An 18,413-nucleotide genomic window follows, 5' to 3' on the forward strand; every position below is an offset into this window, starting at 1 on the left:
GTATGAGCTAATCTTCCTCGCCTTCTCCACTGCCACTGCCACTTCCTGAGTTCATGCCTTCACCATCTCACACCAGGAATAATGCAGCAGCCTCTTAACTGCTCCCCATTCTTCCAGACTCTTCTGATTTCTAACCCTTCCTCCATATTATTGCTGATATTGCTTTCGTAAAACCCAATCTCCTCATGCCTAAAAACTCTCCTGTTAAAAAAAATACGCATTGCTCTCCCTGCCACCTATAAGTGAAATTCCAAATTCCTAAGCATGTCATTCAATCTGATTTCAAACTTACTTTTCAACTTTATCTTTTTTCTCTCATGCACCACACTCTGCTCATACTAGTCTATTAGTTACTCGCCAAAAATGTCATGAAATGTTATGCTCCCTGGCTTTTGTTAGGGCTGTTGATTCTGTCTGAGACCCTCATCCTGACTGCCCCCAAAAAGGCCAAATTGCACTTATTCTCCTCTTGGTGAAGTACCTCAAGCTCACCCCTACAATTACTTTCTTTGGTATTCTCATATAGGGATATATATGGCCACTAGTGCTATAAACATTTATAGTTGTGATACTTTCTCCTATACTCTACTGAATTGGTTTCCAGAAGATAAGAACCCTTGACTTTGTTGACTTTTTTTTCTTTTAATCCATAGTACTTAACATAGTAATGGACACACAGGAGCTCAACTAAATGGTTTTGTGTGTATTTGTGTGTGTGTGTGTGTTTGTAAGATAAAATATACATAACTTTAATTTACCATTGTAACCATTTTTTTTTTTTGTCCTTTTTTGTGACTGGTAAGGGGATCGCAACCCTTGGCTTGGTGTCGCCCGTGCTGCGCTCAGCCAGTGAGCGCACCGGCCATCCCTATATAGGATCCGAACCCGCGGCGGGAGCGCCACTGCACTCCCAGGGCCGCACTCTCCCCAGTGCGCCATGGGGTTGGCCCCATTGTAACCATTTTTAAGCCTAAAGTTCTGTGGCATTAAATACATTCACATTGTTGTGCAACCATCAGTGCTATCTGCCTCCAGAACTTTTTCATCTTTTCTGACACATTGTACCCATCAACACTAACTCCCCATTCTCACTCCCCCTAATCCCCTGGCAACCACCATTCTACTTTCTGTCTGTATGAATTTGACTATTCTAGGTACCTCGTAAAAACGAATCGTATATTTGTCCTTTTGTTACTAGTTTATTTCATTTAGCATAATGTCTTCAAGATTCATCCATGTTGTAGTATTTGTCAGAGTTTTCTTTCTTTTTCAGGCAGAATAATATCCCATTGTACATAACCACATTTTGTTTATCCGTTCATTCATTGATGGACCCTTGGTCTGCTTCCCCCTTGTGGTTATTGTGCAAAATGCTGCTGTGAATATAGGTGTACAAACATCTCTTTGAATCCTTGCTTTCACTCCTTGGGTATATACCCAGAATCAGCTAAATTTTTTAATTGATTATTAAATTAGAATATGTTTTACTAATGTACAAAGATTTTTTTGATATAACTTAGCCTATACTGAATATTTATTTGAAAGTTTAGAAATCAATAGAATATGCCATTGCCTTCTCTGTAGGGTACCAGCCGTCCTTCACACTATCATGTTTTATGGGATGATAACTGCTTTACTGCAGATGAACTTCAATTGCTAACTTACCAGCTCTGCCACACTTATGTACGCTGTACACGATCTGTGTCTATACCTGCACCAGCGTATTATGCTCACCTGGTGGCATTCAGAGCCAGATATCATCTTGTGGACAAAGAACATGACAGGTAATATAAAAGCATAACAAATATAAATTCTTACCCAAATATAAATATGGTCTACATGTTAGGATTTTCTTGGGAGATTTCCTTAAGCACTTCCATGTAAGTATGTGCCTCTATGTTTGCCATAAAGTACTGCCATTTAGAATTAAAGTTCCACAAGCTATTAGAGGAGTCAGTGATTTCATATTATAAGTGATGATAGTCAGAACTGACTGATGAAGGTTGTCAACTGAAAGATGCTGTCTATGCTCATTAGTAATAGAATGATGTAGTGACTTAGTTGCTTTATCAAATTAATTCAAGGAAGAGATTACTGGTAACAATAAAAGTGATACATATACATATCTAGATAAAATTATATGTTGTCTGGGATTTGTTTCTGACTAATCTTAGGGAAGTGAGAGAAGTAAAACAAAATTGGCCTTGAGTTAATAATTATTGAAGCTGGGTGATGGGCACATATTTCATTATACCACTCTTTATTTTTTAATATTTTTGAAATTTTCTACAACAAGTAATATTTTTCAGAATTATTACATCAGAATAGAAGGTTTGTTTTTGTGTTCATTGCCACTTCTCTTACAGTGCTGAAGGAAGTCACGTTTCAGGACAGAGCAATGGGCGAGATCCACAAGCTCTTGCCAAGGCTGTACAGATTCACCAAGATACCTTACGCACAATGTACTTTGCTTAAAAAGTCCAAGTATATTCTCTAAGAGGAAGATCTGAAAGACGAATTGACATACAACGTATGTTTCCAGTGGAGTCAGTTGAGTAGGCATGCCTCCAGCCATACAGAAACCAACACTGTGTGGGGGCCTGGGTCGGATCCTTATTTTGATGCAAGGAAGATTGTTTACTTCATAAAGGAACACAGCACCATTATGCAATATGAAACCAGCCAACTGCTTTTTGTGCGGTCTCCTGTAGGAAGTATCGCGATTGTTTTGTTTTCACTTCTTGTAGTCTAACCCTTTTAATGCCTTTACCTCAAGTTGCTTGGCAGCACAACTATCTTTGCAAAAAAAGTAAAGAAAAAGTAAATGATGGTTTAAAAAACACACACCTACATGAACAATCAAAGTGATTGTTCATAATTATGTGTGCAAAAAAATTAATGTGCATTCGTATGTTCTTGTAAAAGGTGTCTGTGTATTTTTTAAACATATACATGCATACTTCATATGCATATATATCTGGATCTAGACTGATAATAGATATATATGTGTCCGTGTATATATTTTATAGTTCATTCCATTGGGGAACTTTCTTTCCCTTTTATTCTCCTCCACCGCCTTCATTTCTCTCTCTACCTCCCTTGCCTTCATCACCTACATTATTTTCCCTGATGCTACCAGTGACATTCAGATGTTCATATCGTTGGTTCATTTGAATGTGAAGCATGGCAAACAAGATTTCTACTTTTATTTTGCACACCCTACTCCTGTCTCCTATCTCATACACAATTCTGAGTCCTCAACTCTTGATATTGCTTTCATAAGAAACAAAATTATTTTATATATAGATAGATATGTTTTTGTGAGAGTATGTGTCTGTCCGCTCCTGCTCTGAACTTACATTTGCCATTTGTGCAATGTGTACATAAGCAGTAGCAACCTAAACTATTCTTTTTCTTCAGTGAGTTTATCGGAGCTGCTATAAATATAAAACCTTGTCAGAAGTTGTAACTTTCTTTCTGATAAATGATATGTATTCTAAACCCTTCTATTTCTATGGGTTATACATGGAAATCCCTTAAAGCTAAATATTTTAAAAGATTGGAACTCTGTAGGGTTGAGGCCTTTGAAATTGGATGGAGAGAGAGAAGGGGTTCTTGGGTGTTTTTTTGTTTTGTTTTATTTTTTGCTAGTTTACTTGCTGCCTCTTATACCTTAATGTGATTTTCATATATATATTTTTATATATATAAATGTGTATATATAAACATATATGTATGTGTTTTGAAGTATAGCTTCCTTTTCTTTATATTTGTTAGAATAGTGCTTTGATATAGAACTGTATTGGTAACATCTTTTATAAAAATATAATCATGTTTATTTTAAGAACTGACAACTTGTTTTTGCTATCTTTTAGTGCAATAAGCAGTTCTAAAGGAAAGTTGTGTCTGTTTGACCTCTTTGCCATGGACAGTGGAAGGAACATTCACCTCCATAATTTTAAAAGGGCAAAGTAATACAGCCTTAATTTCAGAAGGAAAGTTTTGTAATTTTCAGTTCTAAAGTAATGTCTTTCAAAAATCATAATGAGAATTCTACCACTGAACCACCCATGCACCCGTAAAAAATCATAATGAAAATCAAGGAAGTGAAATTGTCCAAATGAATCTGATCTTGAATGTTAGAAATAAAGTTGAACTTTGATTTAAGAAATGACAGTGAACATCTTAAGATTTAGAAGATATTTAAATTCTTTGAAAATAGATCATGTTTATCAAAGAATCATACTGACGAGATACCCATTTTCATCTGCCAAAATAAATCAGGAAAATGCAAGATGATATTTTTAAAACATTTTTTGTTAATTTATCACCAGTGTAACTTTCCTTTTAAAATTAAGGTGATAGTGACAAAGGAAGTTAGGACTTTGATCATTTTAAATGAGTTAAATCACTGAAATGTGGGGAGAAGTTTTGTAAAACTTTTGTTTATTGATTTCACTTTAAGATATTAAGAAGTACGATAAAGCTGTCAAAACCAAGTTTATCATTAGCATTGGATTCAGGAGAGCTTTGCACTTTGTAACTCATGAAAATTGCATTTTGGCTTTTTTTTTTTTTTTTTTTGCACTGGTTCGGCGCATAGATACTACGGATTGTTTCCAGTAGGCATTGTTGTTAGCCTTTCAGAATTCCATCTGCAAAAGAAAAATAATTAATTTAGATCTTTAGTTTCTCTTACCTGTAATCCACTATTATTGCCAATTTACTGTATTTTGAGCCTAAAATCTGAGCCCATGTCCTCCAACAGACACGAAGTCTTCTGTCCCTCTGCCAGAAAACTAAGAAAGTACTGTATTTTGTATGTTTATTATTTTGAAGTGTCTGAAATGCAGATACAACACTGTTTCACAGTACTTTACATAAGGTGATATTTGTATAGTATATACATTTTTTTCTCCCAGCCTTTTCCCATTTCCTCCAAAAAAACTTCTTATAAAACATATTTGGTTTTTTGCATTGAAATTTCACTGAATATAGTCAGGAACATGGGCAGGAGAAGAAAATAATATATCCTGGATGGTAAAAACTTGATTGGTCTTTGCTTGCTCACATCATAAAATATCTTCCTTTATCAATAGGAGCTGGACAGATTCATGTGGGAAACATTAGGGAACCACTGTATATGCCCTTTCCCTATTTACTGCTTTACCTAATTTTCAATTACTTAGTCTCACATATGCTAGAGTGAAGCTCTTAAATCTATTTGAAAGGATTTTTTTAAGAGGAAAAATATGCAAGGCTTTACCTTTTGAGTGATTTTTTTTGTTTAAGAGTGCTCTTACACTATTTAACATTGCTAGTTTAAGATTAATTAACTTGGAAGAATATGTATAGTATATTTCTATTTTGCATACTAACAAATTGGTATATCAAACTTAATTACAAGAAACCTGTGCTTAGAATTTTAAGATAAAAAGTTAAGTGGCAAATACTTCTCAAAATTTGTTGTAATATTGCACTTCTGGTGTAGCATTTCTAATCTTATTTTTTTAAAGGCTGGTTTTTGGGGGTTTTGCTTTTGTTTTTGTTTTTTAATTTAAACGTTATGAAACTCCCAGTAACCTTTCCGCTCCTGCCCTTGCTCACTAACTGTATGATGAATACTGAATTTTGGTCTGCTGTTTTCTATTATGTATCTTTTAAGAGTGACTTTAAAATGTCAGTCCCAGCAACTAGTTTAATTGATTTTCATGTGAAGAAAAGTTGGGAGTTTAATGTATATTCTTGATGGCAAATGTGTTTATGTAAAGTGCTGATACATGTGATTATATTACAGTATCAAATTACTGGCATTGAGGACCATACATTTATGATACTGTAGCTGCTATATTTATTTATGTAGAGTCTGACAGTTACTGCACTAAATAATAAGGAGATGAGCAGGATTCAAGGCTAGTGTTAGATGCTTTTTTTTTTTTTTCTAAATAAGATTAAGGACATGAAATATCAAGGTAACAAAAAGGTGCTGCCATTTTAGTTTTAATTTAATATCAGGACATTCTTTGTTTTAGAAGTATAGATTTTGACTTTTACAGTTTGAAAAAAGGTAACTCAACTTCCTCAGTACTGGTTTTTGGCACATTTTCACAGAAATACAGATGCCCTCTCTATTTCTTAATAGCTACCTTTTAACAAGTTTCTTAGAAAAACTATTCTTCTATGGAAGTATTCCTTTTTATAACCTGTTAATTTATTTCTCTTCCTATAAGAGAGTCTAGAAGGCATTCTGGTAAAAATGTACAGGGTGTTTTGGAAGGCATTTGATAAAGATTTGTCTCTACCTTCCAGCTTAGGGACTCCCAGCCTTCTCAAGACCTATACTAGTTTTCCAAGCTAGATTCTCTATGACCCACCACTGCTTAATGTTTACATAATGGATTTGAGTATGACAGACCTCCTGACAGACAGATTTAAGGTATATCTAGAGAAATCAAAGCTGAGTTGCCATCCAGTAGAAATGGCTGGCAGAGGATCTCAGTGTTAAAGAAAAGGGTGAGCATTCAAAGTGCTAGTAATAGATCTGAAGTATTTAGATAGATTACAGACCAGGAATTAGAAACCATTATTCAAGGAAGTTGGTGGGTCTTTTCAGAGGCTAACGTAAATTTGCCAAGGGCACTGATTTTTATGAAATTCAAGAAGCCAGCCACTTGGATACAACCAGAATATTCTATAGTCTTCCTATTTTAAACTCAATAGTAATGTTTTGCCAAGAAGTTTAACTGGTAGCTCTGCATAATTTTCACTCAGTATGGTTAAATTTGAGTTAAATGTTTGCTTAATTCACCCTCTTAGATGTTCTCCTGTTGAAGAAACAGGTTGCTCTTAACAGCAACTTGCTACTTAAATTACCTTTTATGAGTTAGTCATCTGCAAAAAGACACCATTAGTCTAGCATCTTTATTTTGGCTTTTTTATCTCTTTGAAGTGTTAGTCTTTTCATTCCTTTTGAGAATTCGCAGATGTTTTAAAGCTTCAAAAATAATAGTTGGGAGACATTACATCAAGTGAGGCCTTCCTGGATGTCAGTAGAACCCTGATTAAGAATCTGTCTTTGTTTTCCTATTTCCTTTCCGTTTGATCGTATAAAGTACTTTTTTGATTCTATAGGAGTCAAAAAATAAGCCAAGAATAGATACATAAAAATCAATACAGAGATCAGAAAGTGAGAATTTTCTTCACAAAAAAAAAAAAAAATTTTTTTTCAATTTCTCTCTATACTAAGAACATTCTTGATTAGTGACACTGTTAGAAATGATACTGTGATTAACAAAAGCCGAGCTGAGTCCTCGGGCAGGGGGGATATGTATGTGTGTGTGCATATGTGTGTGTATGAGATATATATATATATAGGCACACTATATACTTATATATATCACAAAGGGAAAAATATTTTGACTTATTTCCTACTTTTAAAAACGGTACATTTAAGTATATAATTCTCCATGTCGGTCAACAATTTTTTTTTTAACTAAGATATAATGGTTAAGTCTTGTGCTAATATTGTGTACTGCTAGTTAAAATTTATTTTACTTTACCCACCAAAAGTAGTGCTTTAGATTTTTACAATGTTGATTAAAACTCAAGAATTTTTGTTCTGAAAGCATGGAAGTTTAAGATTTTAATTTGAATTAAAGATTAAAGAATGATAAATTTAATATGGAGAGTTGAGATATATCAGCTAAGAAACAGTTTGACAAAATTAGGATCCTGTCAAATCATCTATCCAGCCACTGGGCTCCCTTCCTTTTTGAAACCAATGTTTGAGGTAACCAAAATCTAATGTTGGATCTGTGTTAGGGTCTCAGTAAAGCAAAGATGTTATTCAGGGTAGACACTGAATTAAATTTTTTAAATCATTTTTTAAAGCAAGGCTGTTCTTAGAAAGTGCCTTTTCAGAAGATGGTGCTGTAGATTTTTATTTTTCAAATAGCATGAGGCTAAAAATTTTAAAGATAAATTATTTTAGAACTCCAAGAGTGTGACAGTTTCATATAAATAATATTATTTATTGTCCTGAATCTGGTCCAAGGGAACCACAGAAAGCTTTTATGCAGTAAAGTATCTAGGTAAATGCTCACCAAATTTATTCTGTAAATTTGAAAACAAAATTTTTGGCTGTGTTGGGGGTAATCTATAATGCACATAAGACAGCAAATTTACTTAACTTTTTAACAAGATTATGGGTATAGTAGCAAGTGCCCAAAGGGAAAGGTAATTTGCCAGGAATTATATGTCGCAGGCTACCTTTCTGGTTTTTTTCCAGCATAGATTGTAAAGCCAACCTTTTCTAATTAATCATTATTAAGGAAGACTGTTTATAAAAGGAGAGCCAAGTCATCATTGAAATAAGTTTAAGAGAGAAGGCAAAATTATTATATCTCTGTCTTTAGGAAATTTTTCTTTTTTAGACACAAGGAATATTTTAAATGATTTCTTTTTTCTAGAATGCAGAAACTATGAAAAATGATGACAATGCACTTTTCAAAAAACATCATCAGTTAATGAGAAATAGAGTATGCAAAATTGAGCTTTGGAGGAAATAAGCAAAAGAAAGGAAAATAGGAGGACCATTCATACTTATTAGAAATAATAATCTACCAGAAAGTGATGTTCCCCTGTAGTAGGAAGCAGTAAATAGCAGTAAATGATCACCTAACTGCTGGCTTGTTAGCTCAGTTGGTTAGAACATGGTACTAATAACAGCAAGGTCCAGGGTTCAATCTTTGTACCAGCCAGCTGCCAAAAAAAAAAAAAAAATCACCCAACTAGTTCTTGTTTGTGAATTTGGTGAGCATTCCTCCAGAAGAGAAGTAGACTAAAAAGAAACAAAAAACACCACACCTCAGTAACCTTGTATGCTGCATTATATAATAATGATAGTAAAATTATCTTGATTGTTTGGAGTGTACTGTGTCTGTTTGCAAATATATATGCACATTAAACTTTTTCATTTTTTATAATGTCTTCATAGCAATTATGTTTATTTTTTTTAAGATTAATTTTTCTATTGTGATGTTTGTATTTATTGGCAATTTATGTGCAACTTTTATATTTTGCTTAGATGTTGGTTTTAAGGTATTTTATTTTTATAGATATTTCTAGCTTTTCCTCTTTCTTTGTAATATTAGCAAAGATTAAGATAGAATGTTAATATACCAACTAAACTACTAATTCCATAAAGTCTAGGATTTGGATTTTTACCAATAAACCATTAGCACTATTTTCTAACTTAGAATATTTAATGTTGTTTATATAGTGGGCATTAAAGACAGTCTTTAGACAGATTTCTGCATGTACAGGGGAGGTGGGACTTTTCTGTAAGTTAGATCTTTTTTTTCCTGTTAGTGTAAACTAACACTAACATATTGGATTTATTTTATCTGATTGCAATTTTGGGGAAACTTGTCAAATAAATGATTATTACATTTCTTTTTTTAACTTTAAGTATATTGAAACTGCTTAAATGGTCACATTGTTCAGAATTTGAATTATGATACCATTTTTATAGGCCTGGAAAACAAATAGCAAGTGATCCAGAAGTCATTGATACTTGACTTTGAAATGGGATTTTTCCTCCCATTAATTATATTTTAGGGAAGATTTGCTACACTGATCTTTTCCCTAGCATACTTTTAAAGTTGATTCAACCCCTGAGTATCAGTGAAGAAACCAGATAAAGAGATAAAGAGTCTTTATCCTTGGCTAGGATAAAGACTCTTGGCTAGGATAAAGACTGATTAATAGAGTATTTCAGCTAATTAAATTTAAGTAGTAATTTATGAATGTGAATTAATTGGAAGGCAGTGAAAAGTATGACTACAGAATATTAATTTCAAGCATATATAATCACTCCAGTTTTCTAGTGAATAGATAATTTGTATTGGCACATTAACTTTTTTTTATAAATGTACGTGAAAAAAGTATATCCCTTTAAGAAGGTAAAAATTTTTATTGTATTTTTACACTATGAATTTGCTTGTAAGGAATTTTTTTTTCTGTAGGAGATTAAAAGATAAACTTTATCCCATCCTCTGAGTTTTAAATTCTAAATTATTGGGGCTCAATGTATGACATTTTACAGTACTGTATTCTATTCTTCCACTGAGAGGAAAAGAATGGGAAAGTTTCAAATAATTATAAATGGGAAAATTTTATTTTTATATTATGTAAAGTTTTACAATTTAAAATGAATCAGCACGTGATTTCATATAGACATTAGCCACATCATTTCTTTCTGTATTTTTGCCAGTTACTTTAGTTTGCTCTATAATGTACTATTCTGAGTTACTTCCTTCACCCCCACATCAAGTACTAATCGAGGATTGGTACACTGATTATAGGAATTTGTTACTACTAAATAAAAACTAAATATGTTTCAAGCAGTCAGATATATTTTTTGCTTCAGGTTTATGTCCCCCCCTTTTTTTTTTCCTTTTTGTCTTTTTTCGTGACCGGTAACGGGATTGCAACCCTCAGTGTCGCGCCCATACCGCAACCGGCAACGGAATCGCAACCCTCGGTGTCGCGCCCGCACCGCGCTCAACCAGTGAGCAGACCGGTCTCCAAATGGGATCCGAACCCTCGGCGGGAGCGCCGCCACACTCCCAAGCGCCGCACTCTACCGAGTGCGCCACCGGGCCGGCCCTATGTCCCCTTTTAAAGGATATTTATAGTGCTTATAACTTTATTAGTTTTATTCATTATATTTCAACATTGTCCTAGGTTGACAGACATATAATTCTTGTAGACGACCATTTTTAAGGCTGCCTCTAGTTCTCTGTTTTCCTTTTTCCTTCTGAAAGCTCATAGGAACCTGGCATATAGAGCTTATTTTGCTCTTTTAACTGGTTAGTTCCACAAATCCAGGTACCTGGCTTTGATACTACATTACCACAGTGAAGTACTCCATGGCTTGTTCATGTTTATAGTCCACCTCTTCAGAAAGAAATATTTGTACAGTAAGTAATAGGTCATCCCAAAGAAGAACTGTTATGAAAAATCTTATGAGGAGAAAACAGGTGGGAGTGTTGGTCATTAGAACTTTGCTTTGTTTTATGCTTTTCAAAAATTGACTGTGTGCAGATCTATAATTTTATGTTTGAAGTTTAAGAGGCTGGATCAGAGACTAGAGAGGGAGATCCCTATAATATTTAGTTGCCTAAAACTTTCATCTTTAACTTCATGGATTTTGATTAGAAGAACAAGCAAACAAAAATCCTTTAATTTAGCCCTTTAATAGTCTTTTTAGAACCAAAGAAGGAAAGACACTGCATAAATGTTGCATATGTGAGTCTGTCTTTCTCTGTTACAAGAATTTGTGGAGAGCTGGCTGGTTAGCTCAGTTGCTTAGAGCGCAGTGTTATAACACCAAGGTCAAGGGTTTGGATCCTCACACCAGCCAGCTGCCAAAAAGAAAAAGAAAAAAAAAATCTGTGGAAACAGGATGACTTTGTAAAGAAATGGACTAGTGGGATTGTGAGAGTATGTAGTGAGGGGGGGCATGAGGATAAGGTTTCTTTGCTGAGATCCTCAGACGGAAACCTTACAACTGTTTAATACTTGGCAAGTTCTCACAACCACATAGTAAAAGAACAATTGTTATTGGAACCTATGGAAGAGACCTAAGAAGAGTGCCTGTGTAATCTAACTTTATGTTATGTTGTTGTCCAAGATCCAAAGCTGCATTTATTCTCAGTAAGTTAGGGATGTTTTGGAAGTTGCTTCTGAATTTCAGTAAAGAAATTAAATGAAGTGTTGTCCTTATAATAGAGCCATGGCACTGCTTTCAACATAGTTTCTCCAGTTTTCCTCTTTACATAAAAAACACCGGGCCAGCCCGGTGGCGCACTGCTACAGTGCGCCACTTGGGAAGCGCGGCGGCGCTCCCGCCGAGGGTTCGGATCCCACATACAGACCGGCAGCTCACTGGCTGAGCGAGGTGCGGGGGCAACACCGAGGGTTGCGATCCGTTGCCGGTCACAAAAAAAAAAAAGAGACAAAAAGGAAAAAAAAAAACACCAAGCAGGACCTTTCCAGAAAAGGTAGTCTTTATTTGGGAAAAACACTGGTAGGTTGTAATGAAGAAGGAATTTTGGCATAGACAGTCCAGCCTAGCTAATGGATATGGTTTGGTCGCAGGGAGTTAACAAGGGAAGCGTTGGTTTTGATAGCAACAGACTTCATCTCCAGTGGTGATTAATTGCAAATATATCCCTGTTTCACAGACAGGGAATGATCTCATATTATTGATGATGACCCTGCAAATGTGCGTGTGTTATTTTTCTAATTCAAAAACCAGGAATCGCAAACACTAACTGATGTCTTCTAATAGTTTGTCCCTACAAGATTCTTAAAAAGTTTGCCAGGAACTTCTCATTTCTTAGCCCAGGGTACAACCCCTTTCCCTCTTTTTTTAAATCTGTTTTTGTTTCTTTCTTTCTCTCTTGTTTCATTTTTTTCTTTCTTCCCTTTCACCTCTTAAAAAAAAAAGAAAAAGGATTTACAGGTAATTCATGTAGAATTCTACTATAGGTAAATAATATTCTTTAAAATACTTGGGGAAGAAGTATCACATGCCAGAAGTTAGCTCAACTGAGACTATTTTAACATGTTTTCCATGTTTGTGTTCTAAAGTTTTTTTCCTTTGACATACCATTCTTTGATTTACTTGAGTGCCACCATTTTTATTTGTGATACAATCAGTGTTTTATGCCATTTATGAATCATGCAGTTCTTTCCTCCCCATACACACACACACACACACACAGTTAAAAATGAGGGAGGAGTAAAACAAAAAAGATATAATGAGAATTATTAGAATGTAGCTTTAGTTAATATAGATGAAAAGAAATCCTCAGTTAAGTAAGAATTAAGATTAAAAGTGTTAATGCTACAGGTATTATCTCTAGTCATAAGTAGTGAAAAGAATATACAAGTGTACTGCAAAACATCTGTGGAAAAATAAAATTAAAAGATAATACAAATCTTTCCATGAACTTTTTGAAGCACCCTCATACATCTGAATATAACGTATTATAGCAAAGTGATAAAATTATTCTTGAAAGTAATGTTTTAACCTTATGCAACAGAGATCCCCGTATTCTTAGAGAAAATTAATGTAGCTTATGGTTTTAATAAATTAGACTCTGATTTAAACTTGAAAAGTTTGTGACTTTTATTCTGACACATGGCTTCTTAAATATATAAAAATTATATTGAATGAATTAATACTTAGACTGTTCATTCCTCTTAACTTACATATTTATTTATTCTGACTTCAGTTTATAGATATCTCTCTCACATCGGCCTTCTTGGTATGTGCAAAATTCTACATAAAAAACTTTTTAGCTCAACCCATTTCCTAACCAAGCCTGAGCTGTAAGGGAGAAGGCATAAGGTGTTTTCAAATGCAGGAACTTTTTAGAGGTTACAACTGGAAAAAGACTTGAGAACTTATTGCCTTCCAGAGTAGAAAGGGCTGTAGTCATAGCTCTACCATTGATTTGCTTCATGTCCTTAGGCAATTCTCTTAATCTCTGTGTGCCTAGTTTCCCCTGTAGATGGTAGTGATAACACCTGCCCTCACCTACCTCACCAAAATTTGTGAAAGTGCTTGAGTTCTCCAAAGAAAAAGCTACTCAGAAGTTGAAGATAATAGAATAGTGTTGATGAAGGGTTCCTTTCCAGTTTGCCTCTGTGAAAGTGTCTTTAATTACTGTAGATCATTTTATGAAACTGGTATAAAGGAAATATAGGCCTTAGCATGGTGTGATGTTCACTTACAAATGTATCCTGTTCTCTCTCTTCCCTGCCCAGATATCCACAACACACAAGTTGAATTTTTACTTATAATAATCTTTGGCAAAAGTGTAAATTTTCAAAAACCAAACCCCGTTTAGTGGTGCTAAGGCAGCTGCAATTGTATTTTGATTTAGGTTAATGTGGTGAAATCATCAGAAACTCAGACTGCACTTTTGCCATAAATGCATCAGAGACTGTTTTACAGCCAGATAGTTATCCTCTTGTTTCGTGGCAGATTTTTTATATCTTTCTTTAGAAGAAGAGAGGGTTAGGTTTTAAGAATGACAGTGTGCTTATTTCACTCGTCACTTTGCAGAATTGAACTTCGCTTTTACTTTAAAAATTCCAATCATCGTGTACCTGTAAAAGTTAAAGTAGTATAGTGAAAGTTTCTTCTTTGTGTTCATTCAATTCTGAGCACCTGCAGGTGATATCAGATATCTGACCCAGTTATCTTTATGGATTGTGAGCAGGAACTTGCATCATTTTAACAGGCTTATGCATTTCCATGGGGGAAGGGGGTAAGATCCTGTTTCTGGGAAATTGCAAAGGGCACACCACCAAAGGGGGTGTAAGTAATTCCTTGTTGCAACAAACAAGATTTTTTTTTTAAGAAAAAAGGATGCATTTTAGGTATACAGGGTATGGGTGCATTCAATATTTATTTTTATTTCTATAGATGCTGACCTCCCTTTGTTGCAGGCAGTTGGGCTTTTCCAACTCATTGCTAACAGAGATGGTATCTGCATTAGTTTTATAGGACAATAACAGTTTCAAATACTGAAGATGAAAAGATGAGGATATTCATGCTTGAAAAGTGAACAAAAAATCTACCTTAAGCAGTGAGATAGCTAACGTTGATATATCAGGAATACTTTTAAACAATTTTTGCTGTAACGTAATAGCTTTAATGTCTCTTCAGTTATGGACCCATAAAAGTGTTACTATATCTAGGGAATTTCTTGTGGACTAGCATATGGATGCATTCATAGGCTGTGGGAAGCAGTGGTGTGTATATGTGTGTATATATAACTATTTTATGTTGATAACACTGTATTACATAAGTTTATATAGAAAAAATAATGTGTTGTAAAAAATAATGTGTTGTTTCTTTAATGTTTGGGGGACTAAAATTGTAATATGACCATTCCAGTGTAATGTGACCACTCACTCTAGAGAACATTTCTATTATTCACAATGCACACACAAATGCGTACCCCTAAAGCATTGCTAACTGCTCCCACTTTAAATAATTGCTGCTTTTTATAAAACCCTAAGTGAAGGAGGAAGAAATAGAATTCTTTTTAAAGGGGCTTTTCTGAAGAGGAAAATGTAAATATAGGACATGTGGGGACGGTGGGGCCACCTGCAAACGTCCTACAGATGGACAAATAGCCTTTAAATTTTACTTTTTAACCATCTTGACCGTGTGTGCCTATTTATATTGCAGATGAGAACTACTATTTTAGGGGGTTGATATCAGTATGTTTTGAAAGTGAATTATTACATAAAATCAGAGTAACCTCTTCTTCATCCTCTTTCACGCTAACTATTCTTGCCAAATATTTCTACTGATACCAAGTTTCAGCAAGGCAAAATGATGGGACTCTTAAACCTTCCTCATCTTCCCTACCCCTCTGGCTTATGCCTGGCCTGGCCTTATATTTTTTGTTGGCTTTTCATAAGTAAGAACAACTTACTGTAGTATTTTAAGACTGCAGACTATCAAGTGTTTATATATGTGTAGGCCTTCTTTTAAAATGTTTGGTTACACGGTAACATCAGTTAAAACAATGAGTGAGTCTGAGTCTGTAATATGCTATAAGACAAGATCTTAAGTGATACCTAAAGAACACTAAACTTGACTGCCACATTAGAACTTTATGATGGGGAATGGATGAGAGAACAAGTCTATGATATATATGTAATCACTGTACAATTAGAACAACAAATGCAGAATCCTACCACTGTGTGCTGGGGACCAGGCTTTGGATTTGGTTGTCATTTGAACTCCATGAAGATTATATGTAATTATGGTGAACAGAAGGCAAATAAAGTTTTTGAACAAAAGTATTTGTTTTCACTATTTAAAATTTGGTAGTAAATGTGCCACTTACAGTTAAACTATCTTCCCAAAAATAATTACTACAGAAAACTTGTGGGTGAGGTTGAGAAGCTTGAAGAAGTTGGTTCTTAAACAGTTCAGTCACTTATATTTTATGTTAAAGAAATTGTCATAATTCTTTCTGAGCCAAACTGTCACTAAAATGTCCTGTGACAGAACTGCTCCTTCTTTTTCTGCCATTCTGCATAGTGGAAGGGTTCTATGTTGTATTTGTTTTTAATCCTTGATTTCAAAATAATTAATGGTTTTAGTGTTGCTTAGCTTCAGTTTGAAGTGTAACTTCCACTAATAACTGCAATAAAAAGAAAAGCTTTGCTCCAAACCTTCTATTGTGTGGTCATCATTACAGCTCTTCAGACTTAGGAAAGGGGAACGGGTGTGATACAGTGGAGAGAATTTAGGCTTCAGAGTCATGAAGTCCTCTCCTGAGTTCAAACCTTGATTGTATGACACAGTGGGCAAGTTCTTTGATGCTTCTTTTTTTTTTTTTTTTTTTCCTTTTTGTCTTTTTTCGTGACCGGCAACGGATCGCAACCCTCAGTGTCGCGCCCGTACTGGACCGGGACCGGCAATGGGATCGCAACCCTCGGTGTTGCGCCCGCTCCGCGCTCAGCCAGTGAGCGGGAACCGGTCTCCACATGGGATCCGAACCGTCAGCGGGAGCGCCGCCGCACTCCCAAGCGGCGCACTATCCAGTGCACCACCGGGCCAGCCCCTTTGATGCTTCTAAATCTCAGTTTCCTCCAATTAGAAAGAAGATAGTAGAGCGTAGGGGTGTTAAATGAGATAATATATGGAAAGTATTTAACAACTCTGGGCATGTGACTGGAGCTCAGGTTTTAAAGAGTTTCCCTACCTCTTCTCCCTCCCCCCACCCATTTTCCCTTCTTAAATAAAAGACATTGGAAAGAACAAGACAATAAAAAGTAATAAAAAGAAAAAATAAATGAATAAAAGACATTGGGTGAAGTGGAAAGAGGGGGAGGCAAGAAACGAGGCTTACAAACTTGGCCAGGAGAAAGAATATAAGAATGGATAGGGAAAAAAGGAACCAAAAATGAACTGAGAGAATCCTAACATGCCCAGAAATGGGTACACAGCCCATGTATGAGATGCAAGATTTTGGAAACCAGCTGTCAACTCTCATAAATGTATTACTTTAGGTATATCATTTCCCTTCATTTTATAATTGAAGTTGTTGGACTAAAATCAGAAGTCTCAAGCTGGCAGGCCAATTTTGGTCTGCGATTAATTTTTGTTTAGTGTTTAAAATATTTTTGTTAGTTGCCGACATTTAAAAAATCAGATCTCCTATAAAAATCCAGATTTTGTCTTCTCTTGAAAAATGAGATCTGGGGCCGAGCCCGTGGCGCACTCAGGAGAGTGTGGCGCTGGGAGCGTAGCAGCGCTCCCGCCGAGGGTTCGGATCCTATATAGGGATGACCGGTGCGCTCACAGCGTTCACTGGCTGAGCATGGTGCGGCCGGTCTCAAAAAGGACAAAAACGGGGCCGGCCCGGTGGCGCACTGCTACAGTGTGCCACTTGGTGCTCCTGCCGAGGGTTCGGACCCCACATACAGACCGGCAGCTCACTGGCTGAGCGAGGTGCGGGCGTGACACTGAGGGTTGTGATCCCGTTGCCGGTCCCGGTCCAGTACGGGCGTGACACTGAGGGTTGCGATCCGTTGCCGGTCACGAAAAAAGACAAAAAGGAAAAAAAAAATGAGATCTGGCACCTTCACAGTATTCCATCGGAATTCCTTCGTGGCTGCCATCAGGGAAAACTCAGTAGTGGTCGCCCTCTTTGGGTGGGGCAGATGCTGCACTGCCGCTGCCGCTCTGCCTGGCCTGCACAGGCATTTGTTTACCATCACTAGACTAAAAGGAATCCTTGCGATGAGTAAGGAGCCAACCAATGCAGGAATCCCTTTGGGGATGTGGGGGTTACTCACTACTTTGAAACAGTCCAGCCTAAATATTAAAAACTTGACCCTTAATAATTTCCATTGCCCTGTTCGTGTTCTCCAGAACATCAGAGAATTAGTGCAATACCTTCTGGCTATTATGTTTTGCATGCCCTGGCTTCTCCCAGCTACGTGTCCTCTGGTTCAGCACAGCCCCAACTGTACACATTGTGTTCTAAAGGATCTCATTACTAATGCTAAAGAAGCACTAGTTTGCTTACTGACAAATGCCGATGGGTTTGCTTGCTTGTTTATTTAAATTATATGTGTCAGTTGATAAGTGAAGAGAATCACTCGTCTTTGCCCAGTAACTGCAACCAATATCAAAAAAAAATTTTTTTAGGGGCCAGCCCGGTGGCGCACTGGATAAGTGCGCCGCTTGGGAAGCGCAGCGGCGCTCCTGCCCGAGGGTTCGGATCCCACATACAGACCGGTTCCCGCTCACTGGCTGAGTGAGGCGCGGGGGCAACACCGAGGGTTGCAATCCCGTTGCCGGTCCC

The 18,413-nt window shown here is 36.1% G+C and overlaps 1 protein-coding gene across 3 annotated transcripts in view; it reads left to right on the forward strand.

Annotated features, from left to right (window-relative positions):
- Nucleotides 1-3,192, forward strand: part of AGO3 (argonaute RISC catalytic component 3) — a 115,576-nt gene extending 112,384 nt beyond the window's left edge. For 2 of the 3 annotated variants that reach the window (XM_008585475.1, XM_008585491.1), the window contains 2 exons: nt 1,585-1,784; nt 2,367-3,192. In XM_008585475.1, the coding sequence (XP_008583697.1) occupies nt 1,585-1,784; nt 2,367-2,475 (309 nt within the window). In that variant the 3' untranslated portion in view covers nt 2,476-3,192. The remainder of the gene's footprint in view (nt 1-1,584; nt 1,785-2,366) is intronic. The other variant, XM_008585484.1, reaches the window with a different exon arrangement.
- Nucleotides 3,193-18,413: the final 15,221 nt, after the last annotated feature.

This window comes from Galeopterus variegatus, unplaced genomic scaffold (assembly GCF_000696425.1).
Source record: "Galeopterus variegatus unplaced genomic scaffold, G_variegatus-3.0.2 Scaffold106, whole genome shotgun sequence".
Classification (NCBI taxonomy): Eukaryota; Metazoa; Chordata; class Mammalia; order Dermoptera; family Cynocephalidae; genus Galeopterus; species Galeopterus variegatus.